Source organism: Notothenia rossii (genome assembly GCF_949606895.1).
Source record: "Notothenia rossii genome assembly, chromosome: 4".
NCBI lineage: Eukaryota > Metazoa > Chordata > Actinopteri > Perciformes > Nototheniidae > Notothenia > Notothenia rossii.
The window spans coordinates 86,290,472-86,311,164 of record NC_136902.1 but is presented as its reverse complement, the minus strand read 5'-3'; the positions used below and the strand labels follow the sequence as shown (position 1 = coordinate 86,311,164).

Here is a 20,693-nt window from a genome sequence, read left to right as displayed (position 1 = left end):
TGAAGAGGGTACGACACGTGATGTATCTGACGTGCAAAATTCCTTTGTGCAACATGAAACAGCCTGACTCTTTTATTCTCTGCAAAACATATGCTCGCTGTTCCAAGAGAGGAACACATTGCCAGGATCCAAGGTGTGTCCTGAATCTGACCGCCTTTAAAGCGAGGGGGGGGGGGGGGGGGGGGGGGGGGGTTATTATTGCTTTTTCTTTTATTGTTTATATTTTTTGCTTTGAGAAGCAGTTTGTATTACTTTTGTGTATGATTTTGTTAGCTAGTCTCTGAGAAACTGTTGCATTTCAATTGGATTAATTTAATGATGCCTTTTCACCAAGGCTTTCCCCACTACAGTATATAGTTAGTTTGATAGGTTTATTTTTCCGCTACTTGCTTGCCCCCCCCCCCCCACCTGACCTGTCTGCCTCTTTTCCCCTACTCCCCCCCCCCTGCCCGACTTGTGAAGCGACCTTGGGTTTCGTGAAAGGCGCTATATAAATATGATGTATTATTATTATTTATGATAATACCGAAAAGTTGAAAAGAAATTGGGACCGGCAAAATAATGAAACTATAATTTGAATTTGTCTTTTAATCTTCTCGCTCTATCTCTGTTCCCCTTCCTCTTCCTCAGCAGATCATTTTATCTCCAGCACATGTCTGAACTTGTCCAGCAGGAGACATTTTGAAATCAGGTTTAATTGCACATGGCTCCCCTTCTCACCTTGCTTTTTAATACAACACCACACGAGCATTTTGTTTTATCTCCCCCCAAAATACAAGTAAATACTAGTATTTGTAACTTGTGATTAATCCTCATTATTGTGATTAATGCAATTACATTTTTTAATCAATAGACAACATTAACAGAGAGACTAATAACACAAAGAAAGAGCAGGAGAGCTTATCCACTGCTGTCAGTCCATGCTCTCCTCTCACACATCACTATACCGTGCATCATTATCTCTGCCCCAACTTTGACCTCCTGGCCCACGCTTGGCCCCAAGGCGCCCCGTGTGTGTGTGTGTGTGTGTGTGTGTGTGTGTGTGTGTGTGTGTGTGTGTGTGTGTGTGTCAAGAGGCGAGAGATAATCAGCTTACATTAGAACAGTGGATTGGCTCACCAGCCTACCATCCACATCCAAACATACACACGACCAAGCTATAGCCATATGAGGATACTGCACATAGGTACAAGAACATCCACTCCAAATATTCCACTATGAACCAATTCCTACTTTTTAAGTCAGGATTTGCCATTTGTTACTCTGTGTATTGTTGTATATTGCCCACATTATACACAACACCAATATATGCTCTGTTATTGTACTTACTGTAACAAAGATATCAAGTTCGATTTTTAGGTTTTCTTTGTATTTGGCGTAGGATTCTTCAGTGAATCCTACGCTTATCTCCTCTCACTTCTCCTCCTGGTGGTTATTAGAGTTAGAGTGATGAATGGGGTGGGCTGCAGAACAATAACTTACCGTGTGGAGAAAGAGACGAGGGGGCCGGTTTATATACGCTACAGAGCTAATTAAAGGAAAGAGGGGCTGTGTGGAGACGGGAGGAAACACGGCTGTCTCCTAAACCTCTCTCCCTTTACTCAATAGTGAATTATTAGTACACTCTGCACTTTAGTTTCAGTTTCCAGACTATGATTGAATTATTATGTGCATGAAATGTATTAAGAATGAGAACACGTTTATCCTTTCGTCCCGCAGCGGGGACATTTTACAACAGCAAGGTCGTTTAGGTGTTTTAGATAAAGAGGCAAGCACATGTTAATCTAAATAAAATCAGTAAACATCCATGGTAAAAAGAAGTACAGTATGAGTATCTAAAAGAAAATACAAATGAAAGTGTGGAACGAGCCAGTAACATTTACAAATGTAAAGATAACATCATTTAAAATGATCAACGATGTCAAAATGACTAGGTATTCAGCTTGGTGTCATTGTTTTATATCAGAAAGTAAGTCTTTATATATTTGGAGCTATACAGAGCATGCGTCATGCAAGTATTCCACATATTTCCAAGAAACGTAACTTTGACTTTGATGGCTGTTTGAGAACACACACCTGCTATTTGATTACCAACAGAAAGTTGATGTGTGTGAAACAACAGGAATCTTCACCACCTGTGGGCCTGTGTGCGTGTGCGTGTGTGTGTGTGTATGTGTGTGTGTGTGGGCCTGTGTGTGTGTGTGTGTGTGTGTGTGTGGGCCTGTGTGTGTGTGTGTGTGTGTGTGTGTGTGTGTGTGTGTGTGTGTGTGTGTGTGTGTGTGTAAAAGTTGCCCTGGATTAATAAAAAAAACAGTTTCGAGCTCCATTATATGTGTGTTTGTGACAGTCATGCCATGTTTCCCCCTTTTCGTAAATATTCACATGTTGGTCTTTAAAAATGCCTTAAATGGACCCCGGGGACAAGAGAAGTGGGGGCCCCTCACTCTGTCCTGTACTGACTGTAGGGTGTGACTTTGTGAGACCTGTTACACAAGTGGACAGTTAGGTGTTGCTTAATACGTCTGCGCAACAGAAGATGATACAACTATCTCATGTACTATATACTTATTTATAACATGAGTTAGTTGAGTTGAATTGTGTGTGTGTGTGTGTGTGTGTGTGTGTGTGTGTGTGTGTGTGTGTGTGTGTGTGTGTGTGTGTGTGTGTGTGTGTGTGTGTGTGTGTGTGTGTGTGTGTGTGTGTGTGTGTGTGTGTGTGTGTGTGTGCACCACTTTAGGTGGGTAGCTGCACACATACACACCATTTCTGCTCTCGCTATATAAAACCGCTCTGACGTTAGTAAGCGTACTGAGATGAATAGATACCTGATGATATAACCCTTGTTTATAAGATTATTTCTGGTGTCGCCTTACATTCCCAAGAATATCTCTGCACAGCCGAAGAGAACATGACTGAACCTGTTGGATTGAGCTAAGATACAGAACATGTGTAGGTGGGGAGAGAAGAGGCAATGAAAGATGTCATGGTAATGAACCAAAGGAAAATAACTGCACCGAGTATTTCATATCAAATCATGCCACACAGCTCTGTTGTATCCAGGTCTCTATCACTGTTCGGTGTTGATGTGGGAATCGGAATAAGTGCTTCCCTTTTTGCCCTAGAGATCCAGCAGCTATACAGACAAATAGATACAATTATATAATATGATGTCTTAGACCTGATACGACCAAGTATCCATCACCTAATTCATTTGAAATGGAGCAGACCAATCAGCCAATAAATGATCACACGGCTTAGTTTAATAACGGAAACATTTAGACCACTCAGACGACTGCTATTTTTTGCTAGCAGACCGTTGCTAAGGAGAATCAAGGGACTATGTGCAGTCATATCAATCCGCAGAAAGAAGTCCGCTCAATCTAACGTCAGCTGTGGACAACAAACCTTAGTTTTCATCCATCAGGAAACACTAAGGCGAACAGCAGAAGAAGACAGACAGAAAGTAAACACTATGAATGGGCTCTTGCAGTGTTTGAAGAATGAAACCGCCTCGCTGCACATTATTCCATACCTGTTATCATAAACCAATTCATAGCAATCAAAGACAAGGTTACTTTCCTTAGAAGGGATACAAATACATGGTTTTGCATTCAATTTTGGAAAGGATGCCAATGGTAAGGATTTTTAGGAAAATGTCAGCTCAGATAAATATATATATATTTTTTTTTTTACCACTGCATTTACGTATTGCCTTTCAGATTAAAAAAGTCAATGATATGATGTCAAAACTGCTTCTAGGCTGTTACTGTTGTGAGTAATTTTGTCAAGGGCTACTTCTAGAGTGGATCATTTGTTTGCACAGAAAGACAACCAGTTTAGCACAGACAAGTAAGCATTAAGTAGCGTTAGAGTTCAGTCCAAACACGTAGTTAAACTCATCATGGAGTCCAGTCACATTGTTCGAGGGTGTAAGAGAACAGACAGCATGATGGAGTGAGTTATAATCATTTTTTAAACCTGGCATGTAGACTGTTGCAAACAAGCCAAAATAAATGTGAGTCTACCTACAATATATTTGTTCTTGCGTCATTGTAAACCTCCACACATCCTGATACTGAAACAGTCTGCCCCCTCATGTATCATTGCTGGATACTGATTCAATGTGAAACCAGCAAAAACTTATTTTGTTACATTTTAACTAAATTTAAGCTTTAAAAAAAAGGCAGTTTCAATTCACTGAAAGACGCTGTTTCCTGTAAACAACCTATTCATATTTTTAAAAAGTCTTGTAAAACCTTTTCTGAGCCTCATGTATCTATTTGATGTTGTTCTAGGTATGGATGATTTTTTATTACGATATTGAAAAAAAAATAAGTTGAAAATGTTTTGGGGGAAAATGTTATCTTGCCATTTTTTTTTTTTTACTTGAAAAGAAAAATCTGATTGTAAAGCATTTTAGTAGGATAGAAGTATTTTAAAATGTCAACAATATCATAATCAGACCCTGCAATAAAATAAATCAAGTTTCACTTCAGTTTTTCAAGTAACTCAACTCTAACTCACTCACTCGGCATCAGACAGGTTATCTTTTAGGAATATGAGCATGTCCACATTTCCAGGTAGAAGCTGGGATGTTTGGGCGTTTGCAATATCCCCTGCTGTGGAAAAAACTCTCTTGCTTGGTACTGATGTTGCTGGGACAGAGAGATATGCTTTGGCCATGGGTGACAGCAGTGGGTCAAACTGAGCATTGTCTCTCCACCACTTCAAAAACAATACAGTTTTTGCCAAGAAGGTGAGGCTTATTGACAGGGCGAGATATAAACATACTGTTGGTACTTGTAAATGTCTCTAGGTATGTACATGTAGCCCTGTAAATACCATGTCCTTTTGTGTTATCTGTTGTTGTATGTTCATATTGTAACTTGCTGCCATGTTGGACAGGTCTCCCTTGAAAAAGAGATCGTCAGTCTCACGATGGTATTGAGACATTTATTTATCGCGCTATTCGATATATCGTTACGTCCCTAATAATTATACATCTGTGTTTGAGATGTACACACACCAGCTGGAGGGATCTATGTCTGATTTGTCTGCGAGTGTGTTTTTGTGCATGACTCACAGGATAATTGCCCGCATGAAGCCTGGCATTAGAGAACACACACACACACACACACACACACACACACACACACACACACACACACACACACACACACACACACACACACACACACACACACACACACACACACACACACACACACACACACACACACACACACACACACACACACACACACACACACACACACACACACACACACACACACACACACACACACACACACCTCACCTCTCCTCCAGCTGTTGGAAGCTTCTCCTCAGCTCCTCCACATGTGTATTGGCCTTTTGAAGTGCGTCACTCAGAACTTTCTCCCTCTCCTCAGACTTCCTCTCCAGCTCCTCTCGCTTCTTCCTCTCCGACTCTCCGTCTCTCACTGCTATCCTTTCTTTTTCCTTGTTGATCTTCCGATACTCCTCTTTCTCGTCCTCCTTCTTTTGTTCAAACTCCTCTCTCATGGCTCTCTTTGTGTCTCTGTGACTCTCCTCTAACTCCTCTCTTGTGGTTTTCACTTTCTCCTCTACATGTCTGTGGACTTCCAGGTGACATGCCCTCTCCCACTCCAGCCTGCCCAGCTCCAGTGCCTCTCGCTGGGCCTTCTCTCTCTGGGCGCTCCCCCTCTGTTCCCGGAGCTCTTCCTCCAGCTGAGCCACTCGACTGCTGAGCTGGTGGAACTCGTGGAAAATGAGGTAGCTCACGCCGCAGTAACGACACATCGTCTCACTGCGATCCATCTGAGAGGGAAAACACAGGAAAAGAATGGAAATGATCATCTATTGTGTGTGTAGCCGTGTGTGTCGAGGCACTGACGAACATTATGGCAACATGTGGAGATTTTTCGAGACAAAAAGTCCAATTTTTTTTTTTTTTTTTTTTTAAGAAAAAAGTTAGAATTACTGACTTAAATCTCAGAACTCAAAACATTTGTTCAACTTTTGTCCGATCTTCCAAAGAAATATTCAGATGTGGCCCATATCCTCCTGCTTGGTGAAGGCACCGTGATTATTGTCATATTTGAAGAAAAAAAATGCAAAGAACGTGAAACTGAGCGTAAGGTTTTTGGATGACATTATTTTAAAGAATCCCAAGTACATGTACTGCACATCTTGTGTTGTGTCTGAATGGATATCCTAATGAACCCCATGTAGAGCATATCAGTATATGGTCTTGGTCTGGTTTTTGTATATTGTCTTTTAATCATAAAAACAGAAAAGAAAAAAAGCTCAGTTTTAGTTAAATACATGTATTTTGATTGATAACGTAATCCTGTTACATGTAATCCATAACTCCCAAAGCCCGTATATACATTTTTTTTATCAGCAAATAAGTCTATAAATAGCATTCACTTCTGTATGGTCTACTCTATTGTATGGGGCCTTTAGAAGTGAAGTATCAAAGCTGTCTATAAAAACATTTAGACTGACAACTGCAGGCTCCGTTTATCCATCACAATCTCTTGCAACCGCGGGTGTCAGAAACATCTTTTTATCTGTCAGCGGTTCAAAGTAGAGGAACACAGATACTCTAATCCCTCCTTCAGATATTGTTTTTACTGCTGTCTGTTTGAAATAACATCTCCCAAAATGATCTCCCTTTCTCTGTGCGTGTCAGTACGTTCTCTCCGAGCTGTTGTCACTTCTTTCCGGATTATGAGGGATAAGATCACATCCTGCAGCTTTCATCTTTACGGTGCTATGTGGCAGAGCTGGTATTTGGATGACATGATGACAGCCCCCACGTCAGATATATCTAAAATAGGCTGCCACATGATGTAAACAGGTGAAAGAAATGTGCAAATGAAGCTACCATAAAAGGTCACAAAAAAAAAAATCAATAAATCACTGCTGTTAAGAAGCTGTAGAAGATTGCCTTTGTCCATTTGATCAATAAATATCAATATCTAAAAAAACAAAGGATAATATTAATATATATGTGTCTGCTATGGCCTTCTGTCCAGTGACACAGACATTCCATGTACTTATGCAATAGAGCTTTCCAAAAAAAAAAGCCCATGTCAACAATGTTTTGACATGTCCGCTTTCAAATTTGAACCCTAAGAAATTAATTATAATTTAAATCATGAGAGCCAGCAAGTCGGCCAAAGCTAGATACTGTAGATAGCTCAAATGTGCTAGCTAGCTTGTTAGATAGGTAGCTAATAAGCTAACTAAGATATATAGCGAATGTTAGCTTTCTAACAATCTACAGTAGCTAGCAAATGGTACAGTAGCTATCCACCTAACAAGCTAATTTGTTAGATAGCTAACATTCACTCGCCAGCTTGTTAGCTAGATAGCTATTGTCCGCTGGCTAAAATAGCACAATGACAGGTTCACTGAAATTGGTCTCTACTAGGTTAACTTGTTTTTATAAATCTCAACACTGTGAACCTTTGTACCCTTCTGGCAGTGAGGGTTATTATAAACTGTCGGCATGAGCTTAAGTATGCAGTGCGACCATGGACTGTATGAGTCCGACAGGCTGGTGTGCTTCAGTACTTTTTGCCACCTCATAGCAGGATCCATTTTCACCAAGAGACCTTGAGACCTGTTTACAATGCTGCTAATGTCAAACCAGAAGAATTAACACTTTTCCCTTTGAACCAGAAGTGGGAAAATGGCCAAAGCTACAGAAGGTAAATTGAGCGCATCTCAATTATGTGGACATTCATGCTTAAAAAATGATCCAAGTAATTTCTTGTTGTGACCTGATAAACGTTCTGTTAAGCCCCAGGCCCACAGCGCAACAGACTAATGATGGTGGTCTTTTTTTGTGTGGTGCTTGATTGCATCCTGTTTTAAGAGGATAAACGGAGAATGAATTACAAACTGTAAGGGTCACAGTAACGTCATAAGTTTACACTTTGAGGGAAATTCAGATATTGCATATTTTCATTGGATTTCTATTCAAATGCTAAAATACTGCTGAAAACAAAATGCAAAGTACGTCCACTTCCTACATCAACAGGGTGTGGGAGAACACATGAGCTTCCTGAATGCAGCAAATGTAAATTGTAAAAGAACCTTGTGATATTTCATTTATTTGCATTAAGATAATATAATAATAATAATAATAATAATAGTAATAATAATAATAATAATAATAATATAAATATAATAATAATAATAACATAATTATAATAATAATATAATAATAATATATAATAATAATAATAATATAATATAATAATAATATAATAATAATAATAATAATAATAATATTATAATAATAATAATAATAATAATATAATAATAATAATAATAATAATATAATAATAATAATAATAATATAATAATAATAATAATATTATAATAATAATATAATAATAATAATAATAATAATATAATAATAATAATAATAATATAATAATAATAATAATAATAATAATAATATAATTATAATAATAATAATAATAATAATAATATAATAATAATAATAATAATAATAATAATAATAAAAGACTGAGATCAAAACTGAGTTGAAAGCAATAGAATGGCAGCCCCTGAAAGACACTGAAATTCAATTAAATGTAACTTTGCTGTACCTCTCACACTCTCCCTCTCCAGTTTCCTTCTCCTTTAGGAAAGAGAAAACACAGGGTGGTGGATGAGACAGACAGACAGATCAAAGCAACACTTGAAAGCGCTTCTGACGTGACAAATGATTGACGTTTAAGAAGATAGAGCTTCCCTCTCTGAGCCTCTCCATCAGACACATCTAACTTTCTCTCTGTGTTCCCATCCATCACAGAGACTTGTGTTAGCGTCTTGTCTGGCCCTGTCAGGTCAAGGTGCAGATTACGTCTGCCTCTTGTCTTCAGGACAGCGGGAGTCTGGCTTATAACAGCCATGACGGACAGAAAGAAAGCCAGAATAAGACGGTAGAAAGAGAGCAGTGCAGTCGCAGCAAATGCTGAGGTACAGGAGGAGAAGGCTGTAAACACTCAGATCCAATGTAAGCAAATAAAAACAAGAGTCAAGGGTCTACAGCATTTGATGAGAGCAGTGCTACGTCACTGCCTGGTCAAATGCCGGCCGCCGGTGAAAACACTTTAATTACACCTACAGGCTGCTGTGTTGTGTATTTCACATCAAACAAAAATCCAAAGTTAGGATTTTCTATACCTTACCTTAGAAAAAAAGGACAATAAAAGAAGATATGTGTCTTCAGGACATCCGCAGAGAGGACAGACATCCCAATCAATAGGACCCAGTCAGTCCAAACGTGTGTGGCAAACACTTAATCGCAGCTAATGAGGCTAACGTCCACCGTCAAAATAAACAGTTGTAATGTTTAAACTCAAAGTAGTGAATGTAGATGCTGCATTGAAATATAAAACACTGACAAGACAAAGACATCCCAGTTTAAGTGTTAGCCTGCTGCCCACTGGACACGTGTCTATTTGGACTCCTTGTAGGGAATAAAAGCACTGTATTCTATATGTTTTCATTTATCCTACACTTGACTCCTTGTATGCTTTTTGTACGGTTTGATACTTTATGGGTTGGTTGGGCAGGGTTTACTACAACAGTGAAGGTGTGCTCCTGATGTAAGCCGTCGTGTTTCCTTGTGTGCGCCCTGATGAAGGACCAGAGATGGTCAGACTAAAGAATGGACAGAGAGGGACAGTTTTAGTGTGGGTGGAGTACAATCATCCGAAACACAACAGAGTATAACATTGTGCACACTTGAGAATATGGGCTATTATCTCTGTGTGTGTGTGTGTGTGTGTGTGTGTGTGTGTGTGTGTGTGTGTGTGTGTGTGTGTGTGTGTGTGTGTGTGTGTGTGTGTGTGTGTGTGTGTGTGTGTGTGTGTGTGTGTGTGTGTGTGTGTGTGTGTGTGTGTGTGTGTGTGTGTGTGTGTGTGTGTGTGTGTGTGTGTGTGTGTGTGCAAATGTGAGCAATCTATGAGAATGGGGCTCTGGGGGTTTTGAGTGTTTACTGTGCAGATGTCCTCATGGTTCCTGCAGGCAAAGATACAGCAAAAATGACTGTGTGGGGGGTTATATTTTATCCAAAAATGCTTATGCATGCCAATTATCGTGTATTTGTGTGGGTGGGACATGCAACAAGGGGGCAATAAAAAACGTTAAAGCGACCTGAGGGCACGCACACACAGAAAAAGGACCCACAAACCCACAGTGATGCAAGCACAAACAAGTACAAACTAAAAGACACTGACGTAGACAGACACACACAAAGGCAGATTCACTGAGCATCTTCAGACGGACAGGAAACTCACACAATCGCTCACTCTCTACACACACACACACTCACTCACTCACAACACACACCCTCAGGGCACAATGTCTGTGCCACCAGTAGGTTGTGTGCTCCCGTGACTGAGTTTGGCCCCTGGAGGAGACTGATTGCCCTGGGCACTGACACGTTCACTTAGCACTCAAACCACAAAACTAACCCCTCCACACGCGCTCTCTCTCTCACACACACACACACACACACACACACACACACACACACACACACACACACACACACACACACACACACACACACACACACACACACACACACACACACACACACACACACACACACACACACACACACACACACACACACACACACACACACACACACACACACACACACACACACACACACACACACACACACACACAAAATAAGGAGAGAGGAGGCGCAGAGGCAAAAAGGATGTTTTCAATGAAAGGAAATGCTAAAAAAAAGGAGACTGACTGAAAGAGAAATGGAAATCTTGTTGTCCTTCAAATGTTTCCTGCCAGCAGCCAATAGTTGCTTCTCTCCGACACACACAACCTCTTTGTCCTCTGCTACACACACCACTTCTATGGCTCCCCTTGTGCGTCCCTTATCTCTCTTTCATTCTGTTTCTTGATTGACTCCATTAGCATCCTGGACTGTTGCCAAAACATTACATTTCAAGACAAATACAGCTCTCGCTCCACATTGGTTTAATTCATGTGGAGTCAATAAATATCTATTACAGAAGAGTTTATTATAGAGTCAGCATAATGTGTGTGACTGGGGGAAACATGCATCATGCCTCGGGGTGCATCAGTGATGTAGTAGTCTCCATCTTCAGTCGTTTATAACCACCTCCACCTTGTGTTTACTACAAACAGGTACTGAGACTGTGTTTTATGTATTCAGGATATGCACAAAGGTAACTGTATTCCCTTACAGTTAATACAAGAAGGTGTAATCAGATTACTGTTACGTTGAAATAAAAATGGTGCATTACTAGCAGGATTACAATGTTGGTAAAAAAATCAAAAGAGCATATAGGGATTGTTGTAAAAGGATCTGATTTTATTTCTTCTCTGTAAACTGTTCTGTTGGCTAATATTTTAAATGTGAATCTATACGCCTCGTGCCTGAATCTGCTTTTTGGTTTCACTTTCTTTGGTTCATTTGTTCTGTTTTTAATTCAGTAGGTCAACCTATATGTTCGTAAAATAGTGCGTGTGAGCTTAACTGTGTGTATGAAACTAAAACGGAGCATTTTCTGTCAGCTCAGATTTTATTTCTGCTTTTTGAAACTGCAGTATGTGCTCATGTGTTTCGGTGTTGGTGTGTAGGCTACTGCCTGAATACGTTTAATGAAAGGCAGGTTTTCCTTTCAATAAAATCATGTTTGATCCTAAATATCTTGTTTTGTTTTTTTCTAAGGTCACATTGTTCTGTTGTCTTAAATAATACACTTTAGTCAAAAACATCTTATTAATATCTTATTTTCTATTGCATTTATTTAACTGCATTTGATATTGTGGTAATCAAAAAAGTCAAAAATTTTATATTGTGATAATCCGATGAGATTACATGTTGGTTTGTAACCCTGCACACCCTGCCTGTGTCTTTGGACCGCCTCTAAAGTCCGTGTTATCACCAAAATGCCTCCGTGCTCCATCAATTAAACATGGGGCTATTACCCCTCGCCTGATGTGAAACATTTAGGAGGAGTGGAGCGGTGCAGGTGGAGGGCGAAAAGGGTGGGGATGGGAGGGGGGTGCATTCTGGTGTGTTGCCAGGATGGAAAAACATAATTAATTTAGGCGATGCCTTTCTAACTCCCTGACTGTCTGCGTGTGTGTCTGTGTGCAAACGTCTGAGCTCAATGTCTCATGGACTGAGACGGACAGCGATGCAGACAAATATTACATTTCTCTCAGTTTACTACGTTCCACCTCTCCATTCCTCCATATTTTCCCTAATCTCCTTGTATCCTATTTCCTCTTCTTTGTCCTTTTGTCCTTCCCCTTCCTCCCTTCCCTCCTCCTCATCATCCCGCTCCTCTCCCTCGTCCTCTTCCTCCTCTGCTGCAGCTGCCGTGACCCATCTGGCTCATCAAAACACCAGAGGTGGGTCACTGTCACGAACACGGACCTTCCATGTTACACACACATGCATATTCATCGAACCCACAACCAGACATGCATTCCATGACCAAAATCTCATGCAGCCCGTTGCACACACGAGCACGTACTGTCCACACTGTACGTCTGTATAATCAATGGACAGCAAAACAAAATGCATCTTTCCACATATAAATTACAAAATGAACACGATGAAGAGATACGATCAAATTAAGACATTTTTAAAAAAGGACTTTCCCTTCAGCCTAGCGTGTTCTGTAGGTTTGTGTGCATGTAAACGGTCTGCAAAGGATAGAATCCACGTGTTCCCTCCACAGGGAGTTTCCCTCCCACACACTAAAACACCTCCATTGGACTCCTTTGTTTACTTCAAGAACATAATGACATCACTATGGAACACTCGCACTTCTTCAACACATTGTAAGTGAAAGGCGGGACATCTCTACGAGGTTGACCAATCACAACTGAGCAGGCCAGCTAACCAATCAGAGCAGACTGGGCTCTGGTTTCAGACATAGGGTGAAAAGAGGTGCTGCAGCACAAGCAGTATGAGACAAATACATTCTGAAGATTAAAGCATGAGAACAATTTCACGCTCGAGGCACAAAATACAAATAGGAAACTGGAAATGAGCAGATTACATTTCTCACTTTTCTTTCTTTGTGGATTTCAAAACTATCCCTCATCGTTAATCTTTCGCTTCTAAACTGCACTTTCTTGGTGAGTCATGAACAACAGATCAGTTTAGCCAAAATCTAAAGAGAAATCATCATTATTTCTGAATTGCACCTACGGTATGAGATAAGACTTGTAATCAATGAGAAACATTACGCAGGCTTGTTCGAAACAGGAAGAGACAGATTATTGGAGACAGCAGGCGGATCCCCAACAGAGACCATTTACTTCCTCTAATCTTCACAACACGAAATACTTCAATACCCAAGTGTTTCGTACATCGAGAGAATCTACAACCCACGCTCACAAGAAAAGCAGTTTAGAGGCGTAATGTCGAGCTCATTGACTTCTGTTGAGATGTTTTTTGGATGAATACTAGGCACTTAGGCATTTTGTTGGTGCCTGGAGGATTAGAGGCATCAGGATTAGGCTTAATCAAGTGATGTGATGATGGGTGGCAGATAGAGAGGGGAAAACAAAGGCAGGAGTGCTGCGTTGGATCATACCTGGATCCTCCTAACACTTTATCTTCCAAACTCTTCCTCTTTCAATCTCACAAATGCTTTCTCCTCTTCATCTGCTTGGCTGGCACTTTATCCCGCTTCCCTCTGTGTCTGTCTGTGAAACCACAAACACGACAGATCACGCAAGCATTTAAAATGGGATTAAGTGGTTGAGGGATTTATCCTTGTTTTCCCCCCTAATTTTCCTAAACATTTTTTATTCTTTCGACAGTGCGTGAGAGCTTGTGTAGTGTGTGTGTGTGTGTGTGTGTGTGTGTGTGTGTGTGTGTGTGTGTGTGTGTGTGTGTGTGTGTCGCTGAAAACATTGTCCAGCTGTTCTCTTGTCTTTGCGTGTTTTTGTGAACTTTTGGCAGTTCGTGCGAAAGCTTTTTTTAATTTATTTTGGCTTTTTTAGTGTGTGTGTGTGTCGTCTGTGTGTACTTCAATATGCCGGGGCGCATGTGAGCACACACTCGTGTTTGTGTGATCGAGACACGGTGCTTCGTGACTGTGGCTTTGTTGATTTTTGCGACGATAAAGACCCCCTGTGGTGCTCAGTGTAGCGAGAGCCAACACTGAGATTCCACTCATCTGGACCCCATGGCGCACCAAACATCACATGACAAGTGCGTATTTATGAGTGTAGAAGTGGGCATGTGTGTGAACAGTGTGTGAACAGTGTGTGTGTGTGTGTGTGTGTGTGTGTGTGTAAGTTCCTTGACCATGTGCGTGTCTTTCTGAATGAATGTGTTTCTATGTCTGTTTATCTGGGTGTGGAAGTGTGTGTGTGTGTGGAGCAGGGAGAAGGGAGGGGTAGCAGGGGTCACAAGGGGATAGATGGAAGTGCAAGAGGGCGGGGGGGCAGAGGCGTGCGAGAAGCAGAGAGGAGAGGGGGGGGGGGGGACAGATCAGGGACATACTGTACTGTGGAGTGGATGAATCAAAGTGTGTGAGATGGCTTGTGTGTCTGTGTGGAATAGTGGCACAGAAAATATCTCGAACACACACATGACGGATGTGTGTGTGCACACAGATCAGAAATCTATGGAAAAGGCAATATGGACCAATGCAAACCTGAAGTATCAGAAACCACATGTCATCATACTATTTGTAGGCCTCTCTCAATGTAGTACAAGAAACAGGAACACATTAATAAAGCAGTAGTAGCAGCAAAGAGAAAGTTTTATTTAGTTAAAAGTATATATTTACAAAGCCACAAAAATGTACATATGTTTATATGAATAATGCCAAAACAAAACAAAAAAACTCTCTTTGTTAACACTCATTTTGTAGTTTCATTCTTTGATGGGTGTGCATTAAAATGTAATGAATTAATTATTATTAAAGTGCAGAGAGATCCAACCAACAACTCATTTCCTACTGACTCAACAAAACATGTTTGGTACTGATCCCTCTTGAAAAAAACACAAAATGATAATTGTATATATTATTGAAGGATGCAAAAGCTATGGATCCCTCCTGAGTTGCGATGACATATTTGTGTAGGCCGACTTCACGCCACCACCGCTAAGCTAAAGGCGGCTAAGCTAAAGGCGGCTAATATTTGGCGTGATGGCGTTCAGTAGTCTCTTTTAGTGACTTGTTAGCGATCGCTGTTTCTATGGCTTAGGAAATTCACCAGTGGGGTATTAACAGACGTATTTTATGTCGTAGAACAAAACGTGAACATCTCTTCAGCTTGTGTAAACCACAGACCTTATTTCAACCTAAAACACGTTCAATGACTCTGCTGACTTCAAGACGAGGGAACAGGAAATTGTAAAATGCTACTTATTTCTGGGTTTTAGGGCTCATTTCTGCACCTCTGTGTATCAGTCAAAAATAATCACAATTAGTATTCTCTTTCTCGTGCAGCCTTTGTTGAAATGGTCTCAAGACAGAAAGGATGGCGTCAGCAGACAGGAAGCAGGGACCATGTGTCAGAGGGTTATTGACTCAAGGGGGTAGTAATATAAATGTGGGAATGTAATAAAGTGGTGGCTTATCCCCCCCATCCCCCCCCCCCCCCCCACACCAGGGTAATCCAGGGTTGCATGTTTGTCCTCCCCTTGTATTGTCCTCGGTTTCCTTGCCTACTCCTGTGCGTGGAAGCGGGGAAAGGGCATTGGAAAGGAAAGGAAAGAATCACCTATGGCTGCCGACCGGCCACGCATCACATCACATCCAAACACAGGGAGAGGCACGGCACACAAAACAACAACAACAACAACAACAACAACAACAACAACAACTTGCCTGAGGAGCATCAGGCTGCAGGCGGTCAGGAAATCAAACCTACTCGTCCTCATGTGTCTCCTTTAAGTTAGTGATGCTCATCGTCAGAACTGTCAGGTCGCTTCAAATATCAAGGGGTACAATGAGTAAAACTGAAAATACAGCAGTTTCAGTTTTTCATGTTTTATAAATTAATCCGCTCGGAATATGAACTCAAGTATTGGTAAATCACAACAACAACAAAAGAAAGATATATACATAATATACATGCATACATGCTTTGGGTTAAGTTAAGGGATTTATAATTATATTATGTTATTAGAAGCTAATATGGAGTCCTGCTCAGGGCTACAACTATTTTCCCCATTTTTCGATATAAGGGAATTTTTCATTTCATTTCATCATTTATTTGAAAAGGGACAAAGCACATTAATGAACACTGTAGACAAATAATGCTTCAAGTGTAAATATGCCGGATTTTAGCTTTGAGCTAATTTCCATCCGTAGTCCCTGACATACAACAACATGACATGAATGAATGCAGATCTCAGGTCAGCTCCAGGTAGAGCCGGAAACAACGGTTAATTCACTGCACTCTTTGTCAGCTTTCACCGAGAACGCCTTTGTTGGTCTGTTTGTAGTTATAGCCAGCTATTGGGTCTGTTGAACACAAATTATTAAACACGTTGGATCTTTTGTTTGGCCTGCAATCCAAAGCCCGTCTAACGGCATGTATCATACCTGGAGACTGAACAGCAAACTCAATTTAAACTACATGAAGAACTACAATACAAAGATTTTCTCCGTGAAAGCACTTGTAACCAGTCGCCGCACTGACATTACAGAAGCTTCTTTGACTCTGCAGTGCCACACATTTGAACCGTCCTGAACCCTGCATCTACCGTTTTGTACCATTTTACCCTACATTATTTACATTATAGACTCTGATGCATTATATGCTATACCGACAAAACAAGAGTAAGACTGTATAATAAATGAATGACTCTCTGGCGTTCTCACGGCCGGGCTCTATACGCAGACATACATGTACGAGGTGAAGCCAGGACAGTAGGCGGACAATAAGCCGGAGAGAGAAGGGGGAGTATAGTCTGTTACATTAATCAGAGTTAGCAGACAACACATGTGCTTCCGTTTGCCCCACTAAACCACGCATCACAACACACGGCTCGGCACGGCATGGCACAGTAAGCCAGGAGAGGCCAGAGGAGGTAACTGTGGCTGTAGAGTGTGTGTGTGTGTGTGTGTGTGTGTGTGTGTGTGTGTGTGTGTGTGTGTGTGTGTGTGTGTGTGTGTGTGTGTGTGTGTGTGTGTGTGTGTGTGTGTGTGTGTGTGTCTGCGTGGCTGTATATCCATTGCCATAGCTGTCGATATCTGCTTCACATTTATCCTAACTTTTATGTTCTTCATTTACAGGTGCTCTCTGACTGGATGACAGTCAACAGAGCGCAGCAAATTGCAACCTCATTCAACCCTCTTAAGCAAGAGGAAACAAGCGCCGTCGCCTCCAGTGTTTAACTCCGTGCTCAAGTGCATTATGCAGAGAAGAATCAGACACTTATGAATGAGTAAAACAGAGGAGATCTAATGCGGTTTGACTGTACAGAAATAAAATCGCAGGGTCATATAAGGACATCTTTTGTTAATTCATATTTACCTTACTAACTTCCATACATAACGGCTAATTGATCCAACTTTCAAAACTAAGGCTAACTTCCTATTTGATGACTTATTTATATGAAACGAAGATTTTCTTAGCGTATACACCTGTAAACAGAAATAAGCCTTAGACACTTTGGATGAGTGAAACAGAGATCTGACTTGATTTGAGTGCACAAAAACTATTATTTTGTTACTTAAACATTACTTACTTTTATGCCAAAATTAAAATGACCCTGTTATTTTATTACCTTTTTCTGTATAAACAATGAAAAAGGTGAAATGGAATATGGTCAACATATCTGAACGGATCTAAAAGCAATGTAAAGTTGGAAGATTGCTTCAAAAATAACAACTTCAATGAGCCTGCTATTTTATGACCTATCCATGAAAAGAAGATGTCCTCCTTGTAAACATGATTTGTGTTGACAAATCCTCGGAAATCTTTTAAGCAAGGGAATAAAGTAAAAGTAATGTTTAAAAAATCCTGTTGTGATCTATCCCTATATTTAGTGTTTCCCTTCAAATCAGTTATTGATGTTTATTCAATGACTAGTCTCAACACCAGCCACAATACATGCTGGGACTAGCTGCGTTGAGCTCAATGATCGGTGTATGATGGGAATGTAAATCACATTGACAATAGCTTGGATTTCGTTTTTTAAGTATTTAATATCTGAACAAATAATCTGAAAAAAATAAATGCCAGAGTAGCTGGCGAGGCAACTGCTTCATAAAAGCATTGGCGACCTCGCAATGACCTCTTGGATTATCATGTAATATTGTCACTTGGTATTTTCCCCGATGGAAACACCCGCGAGACAATATTGCACAATAATCCCCTGTTGTCTCTCCGTCATTACTGCAGATCAGCATTCACCTGATTCTCCGTCTGTCCCTCTCCTAATCTCCCTTGCCTCCCCAGAGATTGAAGAAAACAGACTAAAATAGAAGGAAGGTGAAGCGGACAATGAAAAGAGAGGAGAAGGGAAGAGAGCCAGTCAGTGATTAAAGCAAACAAATAACACAACCAATATTCAGAGACCTCCTGATGTCGCATTGAGGTTAAAAAAAAAAAAAAAAAGGAATGGTAGATTGTGTCTGGTTTGAAAACGATCCATAATTCAAGAAAAGGAGAATTGAGGTAGGAGAGAGAAACAGAGAGACGTGAAGCACGGTTTATCTCCCTGGGATGTGGGGCTTATCCTCTGTTTCCTGTAGAAGACTTTTACATTAAAAATGGATGGAGGGAGAAGGAGAGGAAGGGCATTGGAGAGCCACGGGAAAACACGACAGAGGCTAGTCACACCTTTACATAGTAAGGAAGAAGTGAACGATGTATTATCTACGGAAGAGGATTATGGCCGCATGAGAAAAAACTATTTTGAGATCTGATCAAATTAAAATTCTGACTTTATTTCGGGAATTCTGACTCTTTTCTAATAATTCAGATTTGGATGTATCAGAACTCTTACGTGTATGTATCAGATTGCGGACTCTAATCTGAGAATGCAAAGGAAAATATATTTGGTTAAGATCTCCAAGAAATGTTCCCATGTTGCTCTAATCCTAAAGACATCTCAACTCCACTGCAAAAGATAAATTCAGGCCTAACTTTACAATAACCAAAATAGAAAGAAAAAGAAATCCACATTAAGCCTATTGTTTAAGCAAATTCAAGTGTTATTTTTTAATTACATTTTGGTAATGAATCCATTTCCTGTTGATATAAAAAACGTACCCTGAAGCTTAACTGAAACACCATTTGAAAGCCGTGTTTACACAGCAGGCGTTTCCGTTGTGTTTCTCATGCGCCTACACAGCTGTCTGCACACAAAGGCCACATAATAGCAAGCACTTCAAATGCACGTAATCACAACCAAAGCTGTTTTCACGCTTCAAGTCTATTTTCTGCTGCTTTAGTAGAGTGAAGAAGTCTCTGGTTCTGCCAAAGAGTGTGCTACTATCACTCAGTACTGTTCCTGAGTGGGTTTGAGCACTGTGTGGACTTCATGTGCACTTCATGCTAATATCTAGTGTCAAAAAGAATCCAATTGCATTATAAAAATCTCCTTAAAAGGCTGAAGACTTCTGTATTTGCTGCCGCCTTTCATTGAATCAAATTACTATTCATATCCTTCACTGCACTCTAACTTTAATTATTTTATTTTCTACCTATTCTCTTTTTATGTATTTTTATTATCTTGGCTTTTTCTATTGTCTTGATGCTTTTTTGTGAAGCACTTTGAATTGCCTTGTTGTTGCTATATAAATAAACGTTGCCTTAATGTCAAGGTTTTACACACACTTGCTATATAAATAAACGTTGCCTTAATGTCAAGGTTTTAAACACACACACACACACACACACACACACACACACACACACACACACACACACACACACACACACACACACACACACACACACACACACACACACACACACACACACACACACACACACACACACACACACACACACACACACACACACACACACACACACACACACACACACACACACACACACACACACACACACACACACACACACACACACACACACACACACACACACACACACTAATCTCCGCTTGTTTTGAAAAAGATAAATAACGTAAAAAAGAGTGCCAGATGTGTCTCTGAGCTTGCATGTCTATCTCTATGTATGCGTTTGCCATAAAGTGTTTTTGATGTCTCTGGTCTTCATTGATTCTCTCCTTCGATGAAAAGAAAACAGAACACAGCACTAATCTCTCCGGCGCACACACACACTACGATGCCCTTTGTTCTCTCTACTCTCTCTCTCTAGATATCTAAAAGGAGTGAACGTCTTGTGCTGTTACATTGTGATTCGGAGCTTCTCACAGACTACAACATTTGAGAAGTTAGCAGGGAGGTCCCTCCTGTCTCAGCTCCGTCCCTTCTCTCTCGGAGGTGAACGTCTTGTCCTGTTACACGGTGTGTTTGAGCTCCTCGGGCTGTGACACTTGAGAGTGAATATGGAGCATCAGCGCTGTGTGGAGAACAAGGAGTGCTCAGCTGCTGTGTGAAAAGGCTGTGGTGTTCCCTGCTCCTCACTGCACTGAAAACCACTCTTCCTCAGACGGGAACACTGCCATGGAAAGTTAAAGTGTC

General features: G+C 40.6%; 1 protein-coding gene across 3 annotated transcripts in view; it reads right to left on the bottom strand.

Moving 5' to 3' along the window:
* The window catches only part of lekr1 (Leucine-, glutamate- and lysine-rich protein 1), a 77,176-nt gene that overhangs the window by 47,020 nt on the left and 9,463 nt on the right, over positions 1 to 20,693 (bottom strand). For all 3 annotated transcript variants that reach the window (XR_013807237.1, XM_079675769.1, XM_079675770.1), the window contains exon 3: positions 5,318 to 5,820. Coding sequence is in view for 2 of the 3 variants with exons in the window: in XM_079675769.1 (XP_079531895.1) it covers positions 5,318 to 5,820 (503 nt within the window). In the remaining variant the exon portion in view is untranslated. The remainder of the gene's footprint in view (positions 1 to 5,317; positions 5,821 to 20,693) is intronic.